This window comes from Tenrec ecaudatus, chromosome 12 (genome assembly GCF_050624435.1).
Source record: "Tenrec ecaudatus isolate mTenEca1 chromosome 12, mTenEca1.hap1, whole genome shotgun sequence".
Lineage (NCBI taxonomy): Eukaryota > Metazoa > Chordata > Mammalia > Afrosoricida > Tenrecidae > Tenrec > Tenrec ecaudatus.
The window spans coordinates 142007697-142030699 of NC_134541.1; the positions used below are offsets into that span (position 1 = coordinate 142007697).

The 23003-nt window shown below is 63.1% G+C and overlaps 3 protein-coding genes across 6 annotated transcripts; 2 read left to right on the top strand and 1 right to left on the bottom strand.

Moving 5' to 3' along the window:
• The first annotated feature begins 475 nt into the window (after positions 1-475).
• Positions 476-5742, top strand: RGS19 (regulator of G protein signaling 19). Of its 3 annotated transcripts, none has more exons than XM_075528629.1 (6): positions 476-802; positions 1170-1300; positions 3545-3666; positions 4696-4770; positions 4877-5111; positions 5192-5742. In XM_075528629.1, exons 1-6 carry the CDS (start codon positions 721-723, stop codon positions 5381-5383), a joined length of 837 nt encoding a protein of 278 aa, XP_075384744.1. In that variant the 5' UTR covers positions 476-720; the 3' UTR covers positions 5384-5742. The 3 variants fall into 3 exon arrangements, with proteins under 3 accessions (XP_075384744.1, XP_075384746.1, XP_075384745.1); XM_075528631.1 differs by lacking the exon at positions 1170-1300 and adding an exon at positions 3287-3384 and having other exon boundaries at positions 733-802; XM_075528630.1 differs by adding an exon at positions 3287-3384 and having other exon boundaries at positions 745-1300.
• Positions 5743-5953: 211 nt separating this feature from the next.
• TCEA2 (transcription elongation factor A2) lies at positions 5954-11290 on the bottom strand. 2 transcript variants are annotated; one of them, XM_075527655.1, is made up of 10 exons: positions 11030-11290; positions 9141-9203; positions 8941-9046; positions 7955-8042; positions 7329-7459; positions 7125-7181; positions 6725-6879; positions 6503-6649; positions 6242-6313; positions 5954-6121 (listed from the first exon to the last, which is right to left on the bottom strand). In XM_075527655.1, exons 1-10 carry the CDS (start codon positions 11099-11101, stop codon positions 6113-6115), a joined length of 900 nt encoding a protein of 299 aa, XP_075383770.1. In that variant the 5' UTR covers positions 11102-11290; the 3' UTR covers positions 5954-6112. The 2 variants fall into 2 exon arrangements, with proteins under 2 accessions (XP_075383770.1, XP_075383771.1); XM_075527656.1 differs by having other exon boundaries at positions 10698-11290.
• Positions 11291-18041: 6751 nt separating this feature from the next.
• Positions 18042-19333, top strand: SOX18 (SRY-box transcription factor 18). Its single transcript, XM_075528723.1, has 2 exons — positions 18042-18372; positions 18549-19333. The coding sequence occupies exons 1-2, from the start codon at positions 18042-18044 to the stop codon at positions 19331-19333; spliced, it is 1116 nt and encodes a 371-aa protein (XP_075384838.1).
• Positions 19334-23003: the final 3670 nt, after the last annotated feature.

A 23003-nucleotide genomic window follows, 5' to 3' on the forward strand; every position in this document is an offset into this window, starting at 1 on the left:
CCTCCCCCCTTTGCCTGTTTCTCCCACACCCTGACTTTTGCCCATTGAAAGTGCTTCTCTACTCTCCTCACTTCTCTGGTACCTGGCCTGGAAGAGTCTCCCCCCACTGGGACCTGGCCATGTTGCCTGCACTTGGGCAGAGTCCTGCCCAGCAAAGGTCCTTAGAGGGAGGTGGCAAGAAGGCAGCAGGCTGGGCCTCTGTACTAGAAGCTGTCTCCACCCTGACCCTGGCCCAAAGCATTCTGGGATAAGGAGCTTCACTGAGAGGGACAGGACACTGGTGGCAGAGGGCACCATGTGAGCTCTTCAGGTCGGGTCAGTGGGTGCAGAAGCGCCTGCAGGTGCCAGCACCACACAGTTTACTTGTGTAGACCCCACGTCCTCAAGTGGAGGAGGGTACGGTGTGGCCGAGGGCAGCCTTTCCAGGGACTGCGTCCTTTCCGGAGCTGGACAAGTGGCACCTGGGGCACCGGGCCTGGCGGGGCTCTTGCGGTGTCACCAAACTGGCCAGGAGTATCATGGACACCCTGCACAATGAGGCCAGTGGAGAAGGGCGGGGAGGGGGGCACCGCGCACGCCCCCAGTTTCCGCGTCGCGTGGCTGGGCGCCTAGAGGACAGCGGGGGCGCCCGGCAGGCCGACGGGCGGGGCGGGGCGGGCGCCTCCCGCGCGAGGAAGTCCCGGCTCCGCGCTTTGGGGAAGTGCGGCCGAGGACCTGCGCATGCGCCCCGCGCCCCCTCCTCGAGCTCGGGCTGGACCTCGCGGCGGGACGGCGGCGGCGCGGCGCCTCGGGAGCGCGGCCGGTGAGTGTGCGCGCGTGTCCAGGATGGGGTTAGCGGGGTAGAGGACGGAAAGTCGAGGAGCCTACGCCACGGGGCTGCCCCCGGACTTTCCGCCCAAGCCCACGTGGAACCAGGGCCGTGGCAGGACCAGACCCCCGTGTGGGGGGGAGGGGCACAGCACCGGTTCCCCTTTTCTGCAGCTTTAAGTCCGGGGAGCGATTGCTCAAAGGTGGGGGCCGGAAGGACCCAGGTTTCCGCGCCGCCCGCCCCCCTCCTGGGCGGGTGGGGAGGGGCCCTCCGCCCCCGCCCCAGTTGATCTGGCTGCTGCTCAGCCCTGGGAGGCGGTGGGGAGGCGCTGCGCGCCCGGCCAGATCAGGACTCCGCGCAGGCCCCCCAGACGCCCAGGAGAACCTCCTGCCGTCCGACCCGAGTTCCAGAGGCAGTGCACGCCCCTTCAGAGGCCAGGGTGGGGCCAGAGCGAACCTGGCCCCTCCCGCCCCCACCCCACCTTGGTCACTGGTGAGTGGGATGCTCTCCCTTGAGTGGGGGGTGGGGGCGGGGGAGCTCCCATCAGAAGCCAGGATCAGAGGGAGGAGGGGGTGCCCCCCCCCTGCAGGGACAAACTGACGTGTGGGTCACCAGGGCTTGAAGGGGGCCAGGCTGGGGTTCCCCCAGGCTAGCAGGAGAGGGTGGCACGTAGGAAGGAGAGGATACTGTAGTAGCGCCTCAGTCAGCAGCACCCCTTACCCAAAGGTTATGGCATTTCTTTCTGGAATTGTCACATTTTCTTAGTCTTTTTTTGGACTGGGGCAGCGGGGACGTTCCTTTTCCTTGTGTGGTGCGGAGCAGCAGACGCTCCCAGGGGAAAGTCTGTCCCCAGGGGCCAGCCTGGCCGCCTATCCACACTCTCCATCCAGTCTTGGGGACAAAGCCTTGGGGCTGGACAAGGGGAGGAGCCCCCAGAAAAGGAGCCTGAGGCGCCAGGAACACTAGTTCAGACCCCATGCCCCCTAGGAGACAGAGGAAGCAGGCCCCTTCCCCCAGGCATCCACAGGTGCCCCAGGGCATGGAGTGGCCCCAGGACCTGAAGAGGCCCAAGGAGCCAGGTGTAGACACCAGGACAAGGACCTGGAACAAAGGGACCTACACCCCTGCAACCCAGCCAGTCTACCTCCTCCAGTTCAGAGCAAGCTGGAGCTGTGGAGGGGGTGCTGGGTCTGTCCTGCTCACAGCGGGGTGGCGTGCAAGAGGAAGTCATTGCTGTCTGGGGGCACAGCTCTCAGACCACACCCCTTCCTCTCCCTAGAACCCTGGCCCCTGGGAAAGGGTGCTGTTTCCCCATGGGGTGGGGGTCGGCTGCAGGCCTCACTGGGAGGGCTTGTCACAGGGTTTGTGAAGTTGGGTGGTCAGTGAAGGCTGAGATAACAGAGAACCCCTGCTCCTTGCCCATCAAAGCTGGCCTTTATATGCCCAGGTTCAGGGGACCTGAATGCTGCCACTCAGGGCTCCCACAGCCACCCAGGGCCCTCACCACAACCCCTGCCCTGGAGGTCTGACGTGAGGGGAACCACAGAAACCTTGAGCAGTGGAGTTGAGCAGGCCAAAGCGGCTGGGGCCATGTCAATCCCCCCCAGGTCAGGCTGGAGAGTCCGAGGGCTCTCCAGCCTGACCTGTCTCCACCAGCCACCCCGACACTGAGGTGGCTGTCAACATTGGCAGCTCTACCCAAGGTGCAATGCAAACTCAGGGCAGGATGGCCCAGGCCAGGACCCCTCCCCTGTCCTGGCCCCCCCAGCCTGGCACACCCTGCGGTGGGGTGCTTGGCCACAGCGGTTTCCGCTGTTGGAGGCAACGGGCAGGCAGGCAAGTGGGGGTGCCTGGGAGAAGCTGGGTATAGCAGGCTAGCTCCTAGTGAGGGTGGGAGCCTACTGGCAGGGGCAGAACTGAAGCTGGAAGTGGACCTCTGGGTCAGCGCAGGTCCCTCCAAGATGCCCACACTTCACTGCCAGCACTGAGGAAGTCCTGTGTAGAGTCCCACTCCAAATTTTCCATGCTGCAGGCCCAGCCTGCTGCCGTGCTGGAGTCCCAGGTCAACTATCAGAGTCCTCTGAGGCTCACAGGCAGATTCTGAGCTGTCTGTGGGGAGCCACCCTCTCTGGCCCCCACAGGCTGGACAGAAACCCAGGACCAAGGGAGCTGGGGGTTCTGAAGGGCTGACCAGCATCTCATGACTCTCGGGAGGCCCCCCGCCGCCATGGGCAGGGCAGAGGGCTGGAGACCAAGAAAGAGGAACCCTGGCTTCCGGCTTCCCGGGGCTGAGCTGAGGGCGTCCTGGAACCACCAGTGGGGGCATCCAGGGCGCCAGCTAGGTTGAGCTGGGGAAAGCTGGAGCTGGAAATGGGGGGTAGACACAGTGGGGGGAAGAGGGAGGCTCAAGCAAGACTCCAGGGCTGGCAGAGCCCAGGGTCTCAGGGTCTCAGTCAGACCCCTGGGCTCTCCCCCTAGAGCCGCGGCCGAGGTGAGGATTCCGGAGCAGGTGCGGAGCCTGGGGGACCTTCCTGGGAGGTCTACCCATGCCCACCCCACATGAGGCTGAGACACAGGTTCGACCCTTCCCCTGGGGAAGATGAAGGGCCTGAGCTAGGGAGGGGGACAAGAGATGGGGATCCCTGAGCACTGGGGAGGCAGGAGGTTCTCGCCCCAGGGAGCATGGCCCCTGGGACAGATGGCTTGGGGCTGGGGCTGAGCCACCATCCCCCACAGCACACAGGACCAGAGGAGGCAGACCAGCCTCCCTCCATGTCCAGTCTTGATGTGGCCTCCCCGGCGGCCCCCCACCGTAACCCCTGCTGCTTGTGCTGGTGCTGCTGCTGTAGCTGCTCCTGGTATGTGGGGCTGGGATGCTGGGATACAGGGGGCCTGTGGGCCTAGGGTAGGGAACCTGAAGTGGGGGGGGGTTCTTGAGTACAGGGAGCCTGAGGTTGGGGGTCAGGGGACCTGAGGCCTGAGGGGCTGGGGGATCAGGGCTCTGAGGTGTGAGAGACCAGAGGCACAGGGAGCTTAGGTGTTGGGGGCCTGGGAGCACAGGAAGCCTGAGGTAATGGGGGAGGGAAGGGTGGGCAGGGGGGGAGGTGAGCAGGGTGGGAGTATATGGAAGGTGACTCTCTGGAGGCTTTTGAGGTGCTAGATGGGCTGCAGACGCCAGGCCTGGCTCGAGGCTCATGCTTGGGCTAGCACAAGGCAGATTGCTCTGCAAGTCAGGTTTGGGCCGAGGAGGGGGTGAGTGGAGCACAGGAAGATGGGGACCAACTCGTACAGTGGGGGCAAAAGGCCTGGGGTGGTATGGGTTCAGCTGGGGCACGGGGTGGACCATAGGGACCCTGGGATGCCTGCCTAGAATCCAGGCTGAACGCAGGTGGGGGCATGGTGCAGCAAGGGGTCCTCTGCTGGGGGGGAGGGGACTTAGTGGGGGGCAGCATCTCTAGAGGCAGGGTGCTGCTGAGGTGGTGGTATAGGACAAGGGTCATTGAGTGACACAGGACTGGGAGAAAGGAGGCATCCTTGGGTCACCTTGCTTACAGGCCATCAGGCCTGCAGATTGGGCCTGGTCAGGTCCTCGATACCCCGGGTGGTGTGTGCAGGGCCCAGCTGGACAACACTAACCAAAGCCCATGGGGAATGGTGGGGCTGGGGGAGGAGGGCGGCAAGGCCATCGAGAGGAGAAGCAGTCTCGCCGGAGGGGCTGGGGAGAGAGTGGCCCTCCTTCCCAGGAGCTGCCCCTGTGCTAAAACTACATGTGCACCCAACCCTGAGCTGTGTCCACGCCAGTGTGCAGCCAGCTCTGGGCTAAGGGCCACGTGTGCACATGTGGTGTCCCATGAGCCCAGGCAGTGGCCGCCTTTCTCTGCCATTAGGAATGAAGGGAGGCGGAGAGCTTGGCGGGCCTCTAGGGAGACCAAGTTGCAGCCCCTCCCCAGCTGCGAAGCCTGGTGAGTCCTCCCCTGGTTCTGTGGGCGTGGGGTGGGTGCGAGCAGCCTGCGCACCTCTGAGTCCGGGCCACCCTCCTGACGGTCGCCTGCCCACCCACCGCCACAGCGCTCCGCCGAGCCTGGAGGAGGTGCGCAGCTGGGCACAGTCCTTCGACAAGCTGATGTACAGCCCCGCGGGGCGCAACATCTTCCGCGACTTCCTGCGCACAGAGTACAGCGAAGAGAACATGCTCTTCTGGCTGGCCTGCGAGGAGCTGAAGGCTGAGGCTAACCAGCACGTGGTGGATGAGAAGGCGCGCCTCATCTACGAGGACTATGTCTCCATCCTGTCCCCCAAGGAGGTGCGTGTGCAGCAGGGCTGCCAGGCCGGGCGGACGGGAGAGGGTGCCGCCAGCTCCCCTGACTGGCCATGTTCCTGCAGGTGAGCCTGGACTCCCGGGTGCGCGAGGGCATCAACAAGAGGATGCAGGAGCCATCTGCACACACCTTTGACGAGGCGCAGCTGCAGATCTACACACTCATGCACCGGGACTCCTACCCTCGCTTCCTCGGCTCCCCAGCCTACCGCACCCTGCTGCTCCAGGAGCCCACACCACCCTCCTCCGAGGCCTGAGCCTGCCTCCGGCACCAGGATCCTGGGCTTCTCTGCCAGGCGGCTCTGCTCTGCCTCCAGGCCCTGCCCTGCAGGTCTGGAGCTGCAAGTGTGGGGGCTCTTGCTGCCGGCTCCTGAACGGGGAGAAGGGGCCCTCCCAGGAGGCACCCTTGGCTCCAGAGTTGCCTTTGTAGAGAACTGCACTTTTCTACCCAGTGGGGCCCACCTGGACTAGAGCTGCCTGCACCGGGACTAGGCTCGGGAGCCCAGGAGCAGGCTCGCAGCTACAGGAGCTGCATCCATTCTGCTCAAGGGCTTTAAAGCTGGAATGACTTGGCTGTGTTTTATCAAAAGAAAACAAGTCTTCATATTTATCTCCACCCACAGCAGTAAGATACCTGGTTAGTGAAGCTATTTTGAATCCTAACCCTCAGGTGCCCCTCCCCATCGGCGCTCCCAGGGACACAACAGCCTGCCCCCACAGGCTCCAGGCACTCCCATGCTCCCCCAGCCCAAACACACCTGGAGCTCTGGAGACCAGGGGCCTCCGAGAGGAGAAGCAGAAAACCCACTCAGAAGGGGCCAAGAGCATCAAGTGGGCAAAAGGAAACATTTAATAATCTGAGCCAGAGAAGAAGGGCAGGGCAAGGGCGGGCGGGCGGGCGGGCAGGCAGCGGGCAGCACTGGGTCTCCAGAGAAGCCGAGTGGGTGGGCGGAGGGGCTGCAGAGGCTGCAGGTCCACACTCGGGCTCAGCAGAACTGCGGGAGGGCCAGCCCATGCTTGTGAGCCTGCCTGACGTGGGAGGAAGGTACAGCCCCCCCCCCCCCCGAGCCTGAACACCCCAAGGCCTGCCCACCCAAAGCCCGGGCTTAACCCACCTTCCAGCGGTTTCCACACTCATTGCAAACAACGAAGGTGGTCATAGGCTCATCAGAGCTGCGGGTTTGCACCTGGGAGAGGGGGGTTGCCTGTGGTGAGAGGGGCCCCTGGGCTGCAGGGAGGCCACTGTCAGAGAGGAGTGGGGCCTGACGCTTGTGCAGATGTGGGCAGAGTCGTCAGAGCTGGGCAGCTCAAAGGCAGGCTGGGGAACCCACTAACACTGCACAGGGTAGGGGAGTGTGTGTGCAGGAGTTGCCTACCTGAGTGTAGGTGCAGTTCTTCCTTCTGCACCTGTTACAGGTGAAGAGGTCAGTGTGGGTGCCCCCTATGCGGGCCATCTGGTGCTCACGGATGGCCTCTCTGGTCATAGCCTTCCGGATCTCCTTCAGTTCATCGCTGGCCATCTCCTGGAACAGGGTATGGGGGCAGGCCAGCAGTCAGCAGCAGTTGTGGCAGCGGCCCACCCCGCCAGCCCAGCCCACCTCAGAGGTCATCTCTGCAATGCGCTGGGGTTCGATGGCGCCTCGCAGCACGTTCCGCCGCAGCCCCGGATTCTTAGCATCCTTCAGGTTGGAGATGCGGCTGCGCACGCGATTCTTGTACTTGATGTCTGTGCTGCCCACGTCCCGGAAGATGAGTGCAGTTGTTAAGGATCCGTGGGCATGCTGCATCTTGAGGGGCTGCGCTTGGATGGGTCCCACAGGGCAGTCAACCATCCAGGCCTGGCAGCAGGCGGAGGTGCCCTGCCCCTTGACCACTCTCACTGAGGTCCAGACCCACCCAGGAAAGAGCCAGACACCCCAAACAGGCACAGAGGGGTTTGCAGTGCTGGCCTGTAGGGGCCCCCTCCTCCTCCATCCATCCCCACCCCAGGAAGGATATACTCCTCAATTTGGGCTGAGAGGTGCTGGCAGTCGGCACCGATGGCCACGTGGTCCTCTGTAAAAAGCAGCCCCCACTAGCCCTCACGGGCCTCTCCACCACCCACCACCCCAGGCCAAAGACCCTGCCCGCTCCACGTGGGCAACAGTGGCCGGGCGGGGGGCTGTCCCTTGAGGACCCTTTCAGGTCGGGCCTGGGGCTCACGATCAGTCTGCAGGGCCTCGGCCAGCATCTGCCGGCACTTGTTGCGTACAGCATCGCAGCTGACGGGCGTCGGGGGGAATGTGGTCATCCGGGGCGGCAGCAGTGTCCGGGGCGGCTCTGGCCTCTTGCAGCTGGAGAGGGGCAGGCCATGGGACTCAGACCCAGGCCGCCACCAGCAAGCGGACAGACAACAGCCCCCCCCCCACACCCTCAGGGAGACCCAGGGTACCACAACCATCCCTGGGAGCCATCCCCACCCTTACCCCCCTTACTGACAGCAGTCACCACCACCACATGCCAGGCGAGGGGCAAAGACCCCACAGTCTCAGGGCAGAAGCAGGCTCCAGGTCCCTAGTAGCCCCTGCCAGGTCTAACACCTGTTGGAGCACTCGTGGGCTGCCCAGTTCCTGCCCCCACGGGGAGCGGGGGTGCTCCCCACAGGAGGACCCACTCCTAGGGCACTGATTCGGGCTGCTGGACCTCCTCCTCCTGGCCCCTTCCCCTTGAGCCCCCGGCCCCGACCATGCTGGGCAGGGAGGCGGCTCACTGACTGAAGGGAGCAGAGCCACCCAACAGCTGCGGGAGAGGGTTGTGAGCAGGACAGTGAGCCCTTGCCCCAGGAGCACCTGGGGGCCTTTGCCTCGGAGGTGGCCTTTGCGGGCGGTGAGGCCAGGGACGTGTTCCTCCGCTCCCCGGCTTTCGAGTCTGAAGTGTCTGCAGTCACCCAAAAACAGTGGGGAGTGGCCTCACAAAGCAGCCTGGGACAGCAGATGGCCACCTCCTCAGGGCAGGCCCTGCCACACTGCAGCCCCAGAAGTCACCAGGGTGGAGAGGCTGCAGGAGCAACTAGGACAGTGGTTCTCAACCTTCCTAATGCCATAACCCTTTAATACTGTTCCTCATGTGGTGGTGACCCCTCCCCCAATCATAACATTATTGTAGTTGCTACTTCATAACTGTCATTTTGCTACTGTGATGAGTCGGGCGACCCCTGTGAAGGGGTCATGACCTACTGGTTGAGAACCGCTGAACTATGAGCTTTGGGCCTCCAACTAACAGAACTCTCCCAGACCCCTCCACCCTACATCCCCCCCTCCTCTCAGGGCCAACCTGCCACTTTTTGGGGCCCAGAGGTGTGAGAACTCAGCCATGTTCAAGGCCCTTTGTGGGAGCCATCAGAGGTGTGAGTGAAGCCCAGCAGTGGCCCAAGGCCTGCAATGGGGACCCCTCCTACACACAACCAGTGCCTATGTGGCACCAGAGCTCAGTGGCAGAGGGGTCTCAGGTGAGAGTGAGCTCCCTACAATTCAGGGTCCCACATCCCCAGAAATGGAGCCTGTCCTGCCATTCTGAAGCTTGGTGCTCAGTCCCTGCTCCAGGAGGCTATCCCCCTTGTCCTCTAAGTAGCCTCCAAACCCAAAGGGTTTGTCCTCTTCCCTGTCCCCCACCCCCAGGGCCTGATCAACTATTCTCTGTAACCCCCAGAACCTGACTGACTCCAACCCCCAGCCTTCCCAGAACTTGACCACCCCCACCCACCAGGAACTGACCATCTTCTCACTGCCCTGAGCTGGCCCCGCCCCCCAGAATTGGGCCGCCCCTGATCCCGCACCCAGGAGCTTCTTCCAGGACTTGATGAGAGACTTGGAGAGTGCGATGACCTCCTCATCTGAGCTCTGCTTTCGGAGGGCGTTGACAGACATCCCGATATGGGTAGACTAGGGGAGACAGAGTGGGATGTCAGAGTGGAGACCGTGCCCTCCTCCTCTCCATTTCCACCCCCCCACCCGCCCCCGCAACCTGGCTTCTCACCTGCAGCAGATGCAGTGTGACAGGCATGACCTTCAGTTCCCGCAGCAAGTCCATGGCTCCTTCCTGGGGGTGAGGGCCTCATTTAACAACCCCCGTGGACAATCAGCCATGCCTACCTAGCTCTACTGTGACGTCACTGGCCAACCTGGGACCACGGGCAGCATCACCCCCGGACACAGGTTCACGCATTCCCTGCACCTGTCCCCAACTCCAGATTGCAAGACAGCCGCAACACTTCCTGCCAACCCTGGACACAATGGCCCAAAAGGCATGGGGCAAACGCCAGGCTTCTGCCTGGCTGTCAGGTCTCCAGGGACCTCACAAAACTGAACACCACATGGCCCCTCTTCAGCCAGCCCTTCCTCTGGGAGCCACACCTGGGCTCAGCAGCCCCTCCATGGACACAGTGCTCTAACCACTATCTGGTGCACCCCATTGGGGCAGCTCCAGCCGCAGCCCACCCTGGCCCCCTTTGGCAGGCTCCACCCCTGGACTGGCTATAAGGCCCTCTAGGAACAAATGGTTCTGCCTGGTCCAGTGGGAGGTGTCCCCTTCCTTTCCCTGACCTCTCAGGGTTCCTATTCCTCTGATACCTTCACCTGAGGCCCGCCCTCTCCCCAGCTCTGCTGAGCGCCCCCAGGCCTCCCCTACAGTGCCCCCCCCCCCCCCCGGCCCAAAGCCAGCCACTCAATCCATTGCTATGGGTTCATTCCCACTCGCAAGCATCCTCCATAGGGTTCCAAAGAAGTGAATCTGTACAGGGGAAGGCTGCCTCATCTTTCTTAGTGCGTTTAAATCACTGAACTCACAATTAGCAGCCCAACACTTACCAGAGCCCTCAGGGCCCCTTCCTGCCCCCAGGGCAGGCCCCAAGAGATGCCTCCCAGGGTGTACAGGGCCCCAGAGCCTGCCCAGTGGGTGAGTGAGAGATGAATGCATGAACACCTTCCCAGACCCTAGCTGAGTCAGTCACCAGAACCCCGAAAGGCCACCCTGCACACCCACAGCACAGTGTAGCCAAAGGTGGGGGGCTCAGCCCTTCAACAGCCGCCTCTTGAAAAAGGAGCTTCACATCCTGGAGGGAGATCAGGCCTCTGGAAGATTTGCTGACACTTGTCCCTTTGTTGAGCCTGTGCTCTACTGCCCCAGCTGGAAGGCCCAGCATGGCCTCCCCACGGGCAGGCCCTATCAAGGGCTCCTCCAGAAGCTTCCTGCAGTTGCCAAGGTCACGACGCTAGGGCGAGGGGAGACGGGAAAGAGGGCTCTGAACCCAGAGCCCCAGCCGCTCGGGACCCTCCAGACGGCTGGAGCACACCATAGCTGCCTAGCAACCCGGGCTGCCCTGGGGCTTGCACAGCCACCCACCCACCAGGAGCGGTGGAGTATCGGGAAGGGGTATGGTCCGGTAGAAATTAGGGGTGGGGTGGGGTTGGAAAGAGACGCCAAACCAAACTGCAAGCTAAGAATGATGGGGGACCAGGGAGGAGCAATGGGCACAGGTAGGCATTGGGCCTCAAGTGCGGCTGGGAAGGAGGCAAGGGGAACCGCAGCACCTACCAAGGGGGGGAGAGGGTCTCCGTGAATCACGGCCAAGGAGGGTTTGAGGTGGGTGGAGAACCAGGAAGGGGGCGGAACCCGGCCTGGCGGGGGTCAGGGGTGGTCTCAGCCCAGAACGATGGTTAGGAGCCTAGGCCCGCTCTGACGACAGCCTCCGCGGGGGTTGCGGAGGTGAGTAAAGGGCCGGGGGTCTCGGTCTTGGGCAGGGGTCTCTCTACGTCCCTGGAGTTTCTGCCGGGGTGGGGCTCATCCTGCCCTCCGGGGGTCTCCCGGATGGAACCGGGGCTCGGCGAGTCGGGGGTCCCGGGGTCCTGGCGGCCCACGCCCCTCACCGCGCTCTTCTTCGTCACCATCTTGTCCAGCCTTCGGGCGATCCGCGCAATCTCCTCTTCATTGCCCATCATAGCCCGGGGCGCACCCCAGCGCCCGCCCACCGCCGGCTCACACCGGCCTTGGCCGCCTCTCGCACCCACCGGCCCCAAAGTCCGCCGCAGTCCGCCGCAGTCCGCCGCAGCCCACCGCAGCCCGCAGCCCACAGCAACTGAGACCCTCGGCTCAAACCCCTGCTCCCGAGCCCGCCGCAATGCACCCTGGGACGCGTAGTCCTCCCGCTCGCCCGCTCTGCGCGCGCGGCCCCAATTGGACCACAACTCCCAGGCGTTACTATTCGTGCGCATAGCCTCGTGGGAAACATAGTCCTGATGGAGTCGGCCGGCGGGAGCCTAGGGAACCAAAAGACTCACGATCCCACAAGACCCCGCGAGCAGGGCCTCGGGCCGGCGCCGCCGTCAGGGGGCGCTGCGGATGCCTATCGGGCTAGGGTTCACCAAGTACCCCAACTTCACTACCCTCACCCTGGGCCTTGGTGTTGCGCCAGAGGAACATGAGCCAATAGTCCGCCTGCCGTCATCGCTGTCGCTGGAGTCACCCCCAGGCCAGGCAGTGGCCGCTCTGCACCTCAACCTCCCGCCTGTAAATAGGGTAATGACTGCAGTTCCACACAGCGCTCTTGGGTGGATGCGAGGTGGTTTACATGGCCGCCACTGAAAACCGGCCTGGACAGGCCAGGAGTGATGGGTGCTGGTGAGAAAGGCCAGCCTGCACTCACAGAAGGGTCTGGATGGCAGGGCTGGGCAATACCCACCCAGCCCACCTCCTCAGCAATACCCCAGATGGGTAGTTTGCAGGCAGCAGGGTGGGATTCTGAGGGAAGGTGCAGGCTAAGGTCATTGGGGCTCATGCCAAGGAAGCTTGGTAGGTTCTGAAAGAGCTTCCTAGCATTCCAAGTGTACCTGAGAGCTGTCCACAGCCCTCGGCCAAGCTCCCTAGATGCCCTGGTCTGCGCAGGCTGGCAGCCACAGGGCCACTGCTGGAGCTGAGCCCTCTCAATGGTTGCCACCCCCACCTCCACCCCCCGGGGCTGGCCAGCTCCAGAGCTGTCCAGCACAGGAAGCAGCAGGAACTTGTCCTTGGAGGCCCAGGTTGTGAGGCTTTGTTTGAGTGGCGTTCCCGTTGCCGTGGGGATTCAAGCCTCTGATAGGTGATGGGGTAGGTGGGGTAGAGTGGGAATAAGGACTGAGGTGTTTGCCTGGGCCCCTGCATGGGGGCAGCAAAGAGGAGAGGGCTGGATGGTTGGTGGAGGCCTTGCCCATGCCGGCTGGTGGTCACAGGGTGTCGGGATGAGGTGATGGAAGGCAAGGCAGGTGATGACCAAACCTTATCTGTGGTGAGCAGCGGCCTCTAGGTGGCAGGAGGGAGCCAGTGATGGGCCCATCCAGTCCAAAACACAGGGGGGCCTTGAGGGCTGGAATGGGAGTGGCACTCCCTATGGCTAGGTTCACAATCCCACCCCAAACACCATCACGTCCACCCATAGGACCAGCCCCTTTCCCGAGCTCATCCCTCCACCCCTGGTCATCACCTTCTGTCTCTGCTCGGACCATTGGCCTCCAGTACATCCAATATGAACTCCTGCCCACCCTTCAAAGCCTATCATGCACTCATCTGGACCCCTCGATCCCTGGCATGTGTGGTCCCAGGGTGTGTGGAGTCCTGAAGTGCCTTTGTTACAAGAGTCCTCTTTAAACCAAGCCTGGTGGCTGCTTCAGCCGAGGCAGGTGGCAGAGGCCCAGACCTGCCTGCTCACCAGCTCTGGGTTGCCTGCCCATGTAATGCAGCCCTCTGGGAGGTAGGGCACTGTCAGCCCTGCAATGCTCTGTCTGTGAGCAGGGCAGAGAGGGCTGCAGCTAAAGGAATGGATGCCAGGTGGGAACCTGCACAGAAGAGTGATAGGTGGAAGGGACTGACCCCACCTTCCCTCCTCAGCCCATAGCCTGTGTCCATCGGTGCATGAACATCAGCGTCCGCTTCCCTTGGCCTTGGAGGCCGTCCTCCGGAAAGCCCTCCTGCACGCTTCCACACACAGCTCCGGGGAGGTTATGGGTGGCGGGGGTGGGGGTGGGGGTGAAGGTTGGCGCTCCGGGACCAACCCTGAGGATGTTTCATCTGAGGATCTCAGCCTAGTCCTGATAGCTGGGAGGCAGACCACCCCAATAGGTGCCAGGAGACACAGGCAGCTGAACTTTGGCCCAGAGGTGGGCTCCATCCCAGCAGGCCCTTTGGCTCCTCCTGCTTCAGCCACGTGAGAGAGACTTCGGAAATGAGGGCCATTATTTTTCTATTTGTGTCTCCCACCCCACCCCCACCCGCCCAGCCGACCCGTGACCCTTTTGAACGGGCACTTTGGCTAGGTGGAGCCATGGTGGGAAGGCTGGAGCCACCGAGCTCACACAGACCCCCCACCTTCCTAGGGCCATGGAGCGCTATCTAGACAAGTAGCACTGGAGCCCAAGCCTGGCGCTTGCCCACCCTGGCCAGGCGGCCCAGTCCACCACACTCTCCCCATCCAGGGCTGACCCCACTCAGACCCCCACGGGTCCCAGACTCCCTGACAAGGACCTGAGGGCCAGAAGAGTCCCTCTGCGGCTGATTCTGCTTCTGCCCAAGCTGACAGCCTGGTATTGGCCTTAGTCTTCTAGTCTGGAGAATGGGAAGGGCAGCCCGCCCAAGGCAGCGTCTCTTGGAAAGTCCCGGCCCTCAACCTTGGCCCGGGTCCAACCCCCTCCCTGACAGGACTGTGGGGTGGGGGGTGCATGGCATCCCCCAGAGGCCAGCAAGGCTGCCTACTTCAGCCTGTCCTAAACAATGCACTTCCCCACACACAATTCCCAGAAACGCCGCCCGACAGCCTGCCAGCCCGACAGCCTGGCGGCCACTCCACCCTCCCCTTCTCCAGGGGCTCTGGGCAGGGTGGGGGCTGTGGGACAGGTCCGTGGGTCTGACCCAGGCAACAGGCCCAGCAGGCCTGGCCTCTCGTTGGGGAAAAGCGAGTCTAGGGCACTCACACTGGCCCAGCAGCTCCCCTGCCCCAGGGTCTTTGCACAGTTGAGAATATGCCCCACAATGCCCACATATTTTCCAACATCATAGAGGGGAGGCAGCAAGACAGACCACCGAGCACCACTGTTCTCCATCGGCCGCCATGTTCCAACCCATATGTCTGCTATGCTCCTCTTCCCCCCCCCCACCCCGAGGGCAGGCGGCCCACTGCCCAGGCTCCACCCGACGATGACCTCGGGGGATGCAGTGGCCAGTGAGTGCATACTCAAGCTAGCCAGCCCCTGGCAGAGAGGGCTGGGTACCCAGGGGGTGTACCCAAGAACAGAACTGGGCCCTTCGTCTGGGAAGGCAGGAGTCACAGGCTCAGATCCCCAGATGACCTGCTCTAGCATTGCCCTGCCCACCACCCCAGCCCCTCTATAGGGTTCAGGGCCTCCTGGACAGCCAGTCACTCAGCCCGAGGGCAAGCAGGGGCTGGGCTTGCCGGGCAGGACCCAGGGCTCTTGGTCACAGGCTGGGGCACCAGGTATGGGGGCGGGGTGGGGGGATGTTAGCAGGGAGCAGTAAGCTGGACAGGAGCGCTGACCCGCGGGCGGGCGTGCCACCGGACAGAGCCTGGCGCCTGCTCAGCCCCAGCTCCCCCTGCCGGCCTTCCTTCCTGAGCTGGTGTTTCCTGGCCCCGCCCTGCTGTTGCTGTGGAAACCAAGGGGGGCGGTCCCCTCGCTGGGTTCCCATGGAGCTCCTGCTGAGCCTGGGAGACCCACACAGAGCACAGCACACCCTGAGGGGACACACAGCAGCCACACACACAATCCCCAGAGCCTTGCACAATAGCCACCCAAGCTCATGCAGCGCCCCTGGTACCCCAGATGGGCACCAACTCCCCAGCCCTTAGGCATCCAACTTCACCCCAAGCCTCACAGTCCAACACAGCCTGCCAAGCTGACCTGAGCAGCGTCCTCGGGCGACAGCACCCCTAAAGTCGCCTATCATCCTTCTGTGTGTCCTAACTGGCCACATGGTGCAGTCACACCATCAACCCTGCGCCCCTGCCTCTCGCTCAGCCCAGGCACCCCAGCCCCAGCCCTGTGGGCAACTGTCAAGCCCCTCCTGAGTCTTGCACTCAGACACAGACCCCCACCCAACCCATGAGAAGCTCCGGGGAGCATGCACACACCTACCCACACCTACTGACACACTCGTTCATCCACATGCTCACCCACTCATACCTCACACCATGCTTGCTCACATCCACACCTACCTGCTCACACCCATGTCCTTTCACAATCACACCCACTGACTGCTGCCCCGCCCGCCCCCCATACCTGGGAAAGAATGCCCCCTGTGGAGCCCCCAGTTGCTTCCCTGAGGTGAGGCTCTTGCAGGCCAGGCCTAAGGCAGAGCCCCAGGACCTTCTAGGACAGTCAATGTTGACACACCAAATGCCTCTAGGATTGGAGGTCGTCTTCCACAGGAGCCAGCCCACAGCCACACACAGGCTGAGCCGCCACCAGGAGTGGATGAAGGACAGGGACTGCCTTGTCATTGCCAGGCGGGGAGCTTGTTGCTTTTCAGAGCAGCTTGGCTCTCCTCTGGAGCTGTGCCCTCAGGAGACCCTGTCACCTGGAGCTGGGCTGAGAAAGGACCCCCCACTCCAGTAGCGGAGCCCCGGGTCCTGGGCTAGGTAATTGGTCCCAGACCCACTGCTTCAGCAGCCTTGCCGCCCGGGGCGGGGAGGGGGGGGACTGCTGAGGGAGCCTGGGAGGTCCGGGCCCGGGGGCAGCGCCTGGGAGGTCCCACCACCCCCCACCCAGATCATAGCCAAGCCCCCACCCAGAGCTAGCAAAGGAGGAGGCCCAGGCTGTGGGAGGGCAAGGAGTGGGGGCCAACAGACGGCATCCACTCCATACCCCAGCCGGCTTTCTCACGGGAGTTTCTGAGTGGGCCCTTCTGGAGGTGGGCAACCCACTAAGGCCCGGCCAGGCTGAGGGGGACAACCAGTGGCAGAAGAAACAGCCTTGGCTTTGTTTCAAGGCTGGGGAAGCCTCAGGGACCACCCTTGGTGGGCGCTGAGGTAACCTCAGCAGCAGGGCCCACTTCATCCTGCCCCACCCCACCAGCAGATTCCCACACCACCACATGGTCTGGTGTGCCCCCGGTAGCCCCCTCCCAGTATGCATGCCATCCCTCAGGGTCAGGGTCCCCACTGGACTCCCACGGATCACCCCCACCAGCCAGCTCACAGGACATGAAGACCCTGAGTTGTGCAGCCCTGCCAGGGGAAGGGCCCCAGTCTGGCGCCAAGCAAGTGCTCTAGGGGAGGGGGAAGGGGTGGTAATGCAGAACTCACTCGGCATCCCCTCTAAGCATCTTCTACAGTTCTGGGCTCTGAGCACTGCAGGGCGGCCAGGCTGACCTCAATATGAGGGCTGACCCAGGGGTCCTTCCTAAGAGGCTCAAAGCAGCTGTTCTTCAGAGATACCTGAGGGGCCTCCCACTGGAGTCTTCCTCAACCCCTCCCACCAACTCCACCTGGACAGGGACTGGTCACCCCCTAACCACCCCACAACTCCAACCTGGATAGGGCCTAGGTCACGGTTAGCCCTGGAGGCGGGGGTGCATCCCTCTGAGAGGGCTGGCTGGGGACAAGATCTGTGAGTCCCCTGGCCTTCTTGTCCAGGAGAGGTCATTCTCCTTCCAGGTCAAGTGGTCACCTCTGTGCACCCATGCCACATCCTGGGCCCCTAGTGGACCACCCTGAAGAGCTGGAGGATCCTGCAGATCCCACTCTTCATTCCCCAGACTGATGGACCTAGCGACAGATCCCACTCTTCATTCCCCAGACTGATGGACCAAGCGACAGATCCCACTCTTCATTCCCCAGACTGATGGACCTAGCGACAGGATGACCTTGATGCAGCCCCAGGTGTGTGTGTGGGGGGGGGGGGGGCTGAGGGTCACCAAAAGGCAAGGGAGGTGCTGCAGCTCCCCCAGGCCCCTGAACCTTGGTCAAGCCCAAACCCACTTTCCTGACCATCCTTCCCTGGAAGTGGGACCAGGGCAAACACTGGGGTCTGTGGGGGGAGCTGCTGCCAGGAGTCTCCAGTGAGCCATGCTCTCTGGCTGCAGCCACTACGGGTCTTCCCCACACTGGGAACAGACCAAGAAATGAGACCCAGGCTTTCAGAACCCCACCCTCGGCCCAGGCCCCATCCAGGTCATGCACCCACCTGCCAGCACTCAGACCAGACCGCCCTGCTCCCTTAACCCAAGACAGACTTAGAGAGTTCAACTCAAGGGCCCCAAGTTTCCAGGTCTATCAGTGCCTGCGGTGCAGGTGGGGGGTGGGGAGGAGAGGGGAGGACAAATGTCCCAGCAACTCACAGGGCCCCTCCCAGTGTGTCTGCCTTTCCCACGGTCCACACACTTTTGAAGTCAGACTCTAGAGAAGACTTACAGGCGGGAGAATGTCCCGGAGAACTTGGTGTGGAAATAGACACCCCTCCTTCCTAGAATAACCTAGGGAGGGGAGCGTGGGGGGAGGGAGCTGGGCAGTTACCCTCCCCCAACTACCACCCGGCGACTCCGTGGGTGGGGCGGCAAAATCTCGGCTTGAAAGCCCGTCAGCCCCCCAAGAGGAGGCCCCCTCAGAGCCCTGGCGCATCTGCAGCCCCTTCCCACTCGGGGGTCTCTCCCTCAGAGAGGGCTGCGAGAGGGAGGTCGCCCAGAATCCGGTGGAGAAGAAAGAAGCCCCCGGGGGGGGGGCGGCCTGGCCCGCGCCCCGCCCGCCCGCTGCCCATTGGCCCCGCGCCGCTATATCTGGGCGCCCAGCAGGCGCCCAGCCACCAGTCCCACAGCCGCCCGCAAGCCGCCCGCACGCCGCCTGCACACCGCCCGCCGCCGCCGCGCTCCGCGCTCGTCCCGCCCAGGCCGCGCCCAGCTGGAATGCAGAGATCGCCGCACGGGTACGGCGCACGGGACGAGCCGCCAGCCCGCCGCGACTGTGCATGGGCCCCGACTCCCGGGGCCGCCGCTGAGCCGCGTGGCCTTCCAGCCCCCGCCGCCGCCGCGCCTGCCGCGCCGTCCAGCCCGCCCCGCAGCCCCGAGCCGGGGCGCTATGGCCCCAGCCCCGCGGGCCGCGGGGAGCGGCAGGGGGCCGACGAATCGCGCATTCGGCGGCCCATGAACGCCTTCATGGTGTGGGCCAAGGACGAGCGCAAGCGGCTGGCGCAGCAGAACCCAGACCTACACAACGCTGTTCTCAGCAAGATGCTGGGTGAGTAGTTGGGGGCACGAGAGGCAAGGGGGGGCCTCGGGCGGGGACCCTTCCTCCCGTGGGACCAGACAGGCCGGGGCTGTCGCGCGCCCAGGGCGCAAGAGGGCCGGCCGCCAACCCCCCCACCCACACCCCACGCTGCTGCTGCAGCCCACTGACAGGCGCCCCGCCCGCAGGCAAGGCGTGGAAGGAGCTAAGCCCCGCGGAGAAGCGCCCCTTCGTGGAGGAGGCCGAACGACTGCGCGTGCAGCACTTGCGCGAGCATCCCAACTACAAGTACCGTCCGCGCCGCAAGAAGCAGGCGCGCAAGGGCCGGCGGTTGGAGCCCGGTGGTCTCCTGCTCCCGAGCCTGCCCCAGCCGCCTGAGCCCTTCTCCGCGGCTCCTGGTCCAGCCCGCGCTTTTCGCGAGCTGCCCACGCTAGGCGCCGAGCTCGACGGCCTGGGGCTGCCCACGCCCGAGCGCTCGCCGCTGGACGGCCTGGAAGCGGGCGAGGCAGCCTTCTTCCCACTGCCACCCGAAGACTGCGCTCTGCGACCATTCCGTGCGCCCTATGCTCCGGCTGAGCTGCCGCGGGACCTGGGCGCTTGCTACGGGGCGCCTCTGGCTGAGGCGCTGAGGACCGCGCCGCCCCCCGCCGGCCTCTATTACGGCGCCCTGGGCGCGCAGGGCCCGACCCCCTATCCTGGGCCTCTGTCGCCGCCGCCCGAGGCCCCGCCGCTGGAGGGCGCTGCCGAGCCGCTAGGGCCAGCCACGGAGCTGTGGACCGACGTGGACCTCACCGAGTTTGACCAGTACCTCAACTGCAGCCGGACTCGGGCCGATGCCGCCGTGATCCCCTACCACGTGGCGCTGGCCAAACTGGGCCCGCGCGCCATGACGTGCCCGGAGGAGAGCAGCCTCATCTCCGCACTGTCCGACGCCAGCAGCGCTGTGTACTACAGCGCCTGCATCTCAGGCTAGGCCGCCGCCGCCGCCATGCTGAGCTTCCCTGCCCGCCGCTCCCTGCTGCACACCTGTGCACACCGCGGCTCGGCGCCGCCGCCGCGTACCACGCCTAGGGGACGCCGGAACCGCTGTCAGCCTCCCCCAGCCCCTTTGCTGGACTACTTGGCCTCCGCCCACCAGCGATAGCTAGGCTTCGGTGACTCCTCCAGAGGAGTTTCCTGGAGGCCTACACCTGGGACTAGGTGGCCCACGGGCCAAGGATGGTTTTGAAGTGCCTGCCCTTTTACCTGTCGTGCATTTTTTAGAACCAGACTGCATTGTTTGTTTGTTTTTTACCTTGTCTTTTTTATATGCAATATAATACAATATATTTAATGTTTAGTTAAACTTTAATCATTTTCCCCCAAGGGGTTTGCCATGACCAGAAGTGTCAATGTAGCAAGGGCTTTTCAAATATGAGGTTGACCATGACTGCTTTGTAAGGAGGAGGCTGGAGTTGGGGTCCCCTGGGCAAGGCCACAATAAAGTGCCCATGCCCTGCCTAGTGCTGTGTTGGGCAGTCATTGAGAGGGACAGCATGGTATCCAAGGGGCCCTGGACAAGCCCTTCTCCATCCCATCACAAAGTGGGGGAAGCCTGGGGTGGCCATCCCTACTCTCAACCCTCTGTCCCTCTCCTGCACCCCCATGAGGTTTGAACCTATAGGAGTAAGAACACCCCCTCTGTGCATAACCACTCACCTCTCCTCAAACAGCCCAACCCTTTGTCCACTTACAGCGGAGTGTGTGCTGGAGCACACCTATAAGTGACTCCCCTCTTATCACATGATCTGCAGGTCCTGGCAAATCTTCTAAGCAAAGAGGATGGTCACATGTCCCCTGGTCTACCCTGCCTGGCACCCACCACCCAACATGCATGTAGAGCCCCCAGGGGCTCTGAGATCTTGCTTGTGAGTGCGTGTGTGTGAACATGTATGCCTGTGGAGTGCACGTCCCATATGTGTGCAACACAGGATCTCTGCCTTCCTAGGGTGGGGGCACCCTTTGGGATTGAGCAGAGTCCCTAGGCAGGACCACCCCCTGAACTTCCCCCACCATTTGTGTCCCAAAGGGTTGAGACGTCCCCTCCCCTCCTTCAGCTCTTCCTGAGTAGGGCCCAGGACCTGGGGGGATGCTCTGTTAGCCCTCCTCCAGCATTGCCCTTGGTCCCCTGCTAAGCCTAGGCCCTGAAGGGGCCTTTGGACGCTCCCTGTCCCCACCTTCAACCAAAGTGCTGTGTTCTGCCAGCCCCACCCACTTGGGGGGTGGGTCAGGGGACTGGAAATAGGCACCCCTGGCCTATACCAGGGCACCAATGACACATACAAAGTGACAAAAGGGAACAGGACGGATGCCCTCCCCACCCATGGTGACCTGAGTCAGCCAGTGGGAGGGCGGGTCTCCCTTGGCACCACCTCAACTCTGCAAAAACAAATTCCTTACCCCCACTCAGCTGGGCTGCCGTGTGTGTGTGTGTGTGTGTGTGTGTGTGTGTGTGTGTGTGTGTGTGTGTGTGTTTTGTGTCTCAGCACACACTTGGGGCTCCCTGTGCTACACTTGGCTCACAACCACTGAGGTCTAATTTTAGAACTGTGTCATTTGCCTGCTCACTGCCCCTGGGCTTACCCGTGGTGCACATTTCCTGGGAATGGAAGCAGACACCATGTGGCCATGACTGAGGTAGTGTGGGCCAGTGCCTCAGCCTGTGGGTGGCTGGTAACGCCCCACAGGCAGGCCACACTGCTGGCCAGAGGATGCCCACTGGCTCTGGGGCAGGCAGAGGGCTGCTCGGCCAAGTGGACAAGAGCACTGGGCTTCTATCCACCCACTCAGGCCTGGGTGTTGGGAGACACAGGCCCCCAACAGCCGACCTCCAACCCACATGGGGACTCCAAGACCCAGGCCAGGGCCCACCTTCTGCCCAGAAATGGAGGGTCTTTCTCCACGGAGCAAAAGGGCATGGGGGTGAGAGAGGAGTAGGGGGTTGGAGAGAAAGTTCCCCCTACATTCCAGCTCCCTCTCCCCACCTCCCACCTACAGCGCCAACCCCAGGAGCCCAAGGACACCCAGCCTGGGTTGGGGGGGAGGGTGGGCAGGCCAGAGAGCGCCCCTCAAGTCCTGCTTCCCCTCCCGCAGGCGCGCTGGCGCGAGAAAACAGGAAGGGGCTCGCGGAAGCATAGGAAGCTTATCTCAGGACGCAGCCCCGTGTCCTGGCCTGACGCCCTGCATCGCCGCCGGGCAGAGGGCGCCAGAGGGCGCCGAGGACGCCCCTGGACCGCTCACCTGGCCAGAAGCCCTGACCCGGCTGTGGCCCCAGGCTCCCCTTGACTGACACTCCCCAAACCACAAATGGCACACTGGACCTTTGGGTCGAGGGCTACAGAAAACATCCAGAAGCGTACCCTACCCCCTGCCCACAGATGATGAGCAGAGGACCTTTTAAGACCAGTTGTGGGGGGGGATGGGGGGGACCGGCTGGCAGGACTCACAGGCTGGCGCCTGCCAAGGTCCTAACTGTCTCATTTCCCTGCAGGTGCGACCTCCCTGCTGGCACTTCCTGGTTTCAGTGGGGGAGGGGGCTGGAAGCTGTTTGTTTCCATGTTTACAAAGCTTGGTCTTCCTGGGGAGGGGGCAGGATGGGGTGCAGAAGGAAGGCTGGGGCAGGGACAATGGGCCTGCTGCACCTGGCCTCCCCTGCCTCTCTTGGAGGGAGCCTTTGCTTCCTAGGCTGGGTGGAAGGGGGGTGTGTGCTTGTTGGTTTCTGAGTGGCCACAGCTGCAGCAGGCCCCCTTGCCCACCTGCCCACGCAGGTCCCTGCAGGCCCAGTGTCCAGGAGCCCCGTGCAGCTGTTTCCTTCTTGCTCTCTGCTACCCCCTTCTCTATGCCCCGGGCCACAGTGCCATCTGTCCAGGCTAGCCAGGATCCTGGGCAGGGCAGTGGCTAGGAACCAGCCGAGGTGGGGGGGTGAGTCACAAAGGGACACACAAGTGGCACTGTCGGGATCCACTTTGTGGTTTGTTTTTACACATCCAGAGACCAGCTTGCCAGGAGCCCCAGTTCTACATGTTCTTTCAAAGGCTCTCGGTCTGGAGGGGGCGGGGGCTTACTCACTCCACTCACCCTTCAAAGCTTGCCAACTGCTCCTCTGTTCACTGTTGCAGCTTGCTCTGGGTCCCGAGCACAGCCCCCCATGTACGGAACCTCTCAGTGTCCCCAACTCCAGGGAGACTGAGATGTTAGCAGAAGAACCCAAGGGATCACAGTGCTTGCCTAAGACAGAGCCTTAGATGCTTGTCCTTTGTCCTTGTTGGGCTGGCTAGAAGTGGGTGGGAGGGAGTGACCAGATGCAGATGAACTGTGATGCCAGGCTGGGAAAGGCTGCTCACTAGGGGACTGGAGGGGTCTGGGGCGGCAGAGGTGGAGGGTACAAGCAGAGCCTTGCACACATGCTGAGGGCAGACACTGCAGCCTGTGTGCAGGTATGCACGCACACCCACAGCCCTAACACACAGACCTGCACACAAACCTGCCTGGCCACACTTCCGGGGAACTGAGCACATGCCTGTACCACACGAGTGGGAATCCTTGTGGCCCTGCATGCACTCAGAATATCACAAAAACACTCACTTGTGAGCACTTGGGGTACA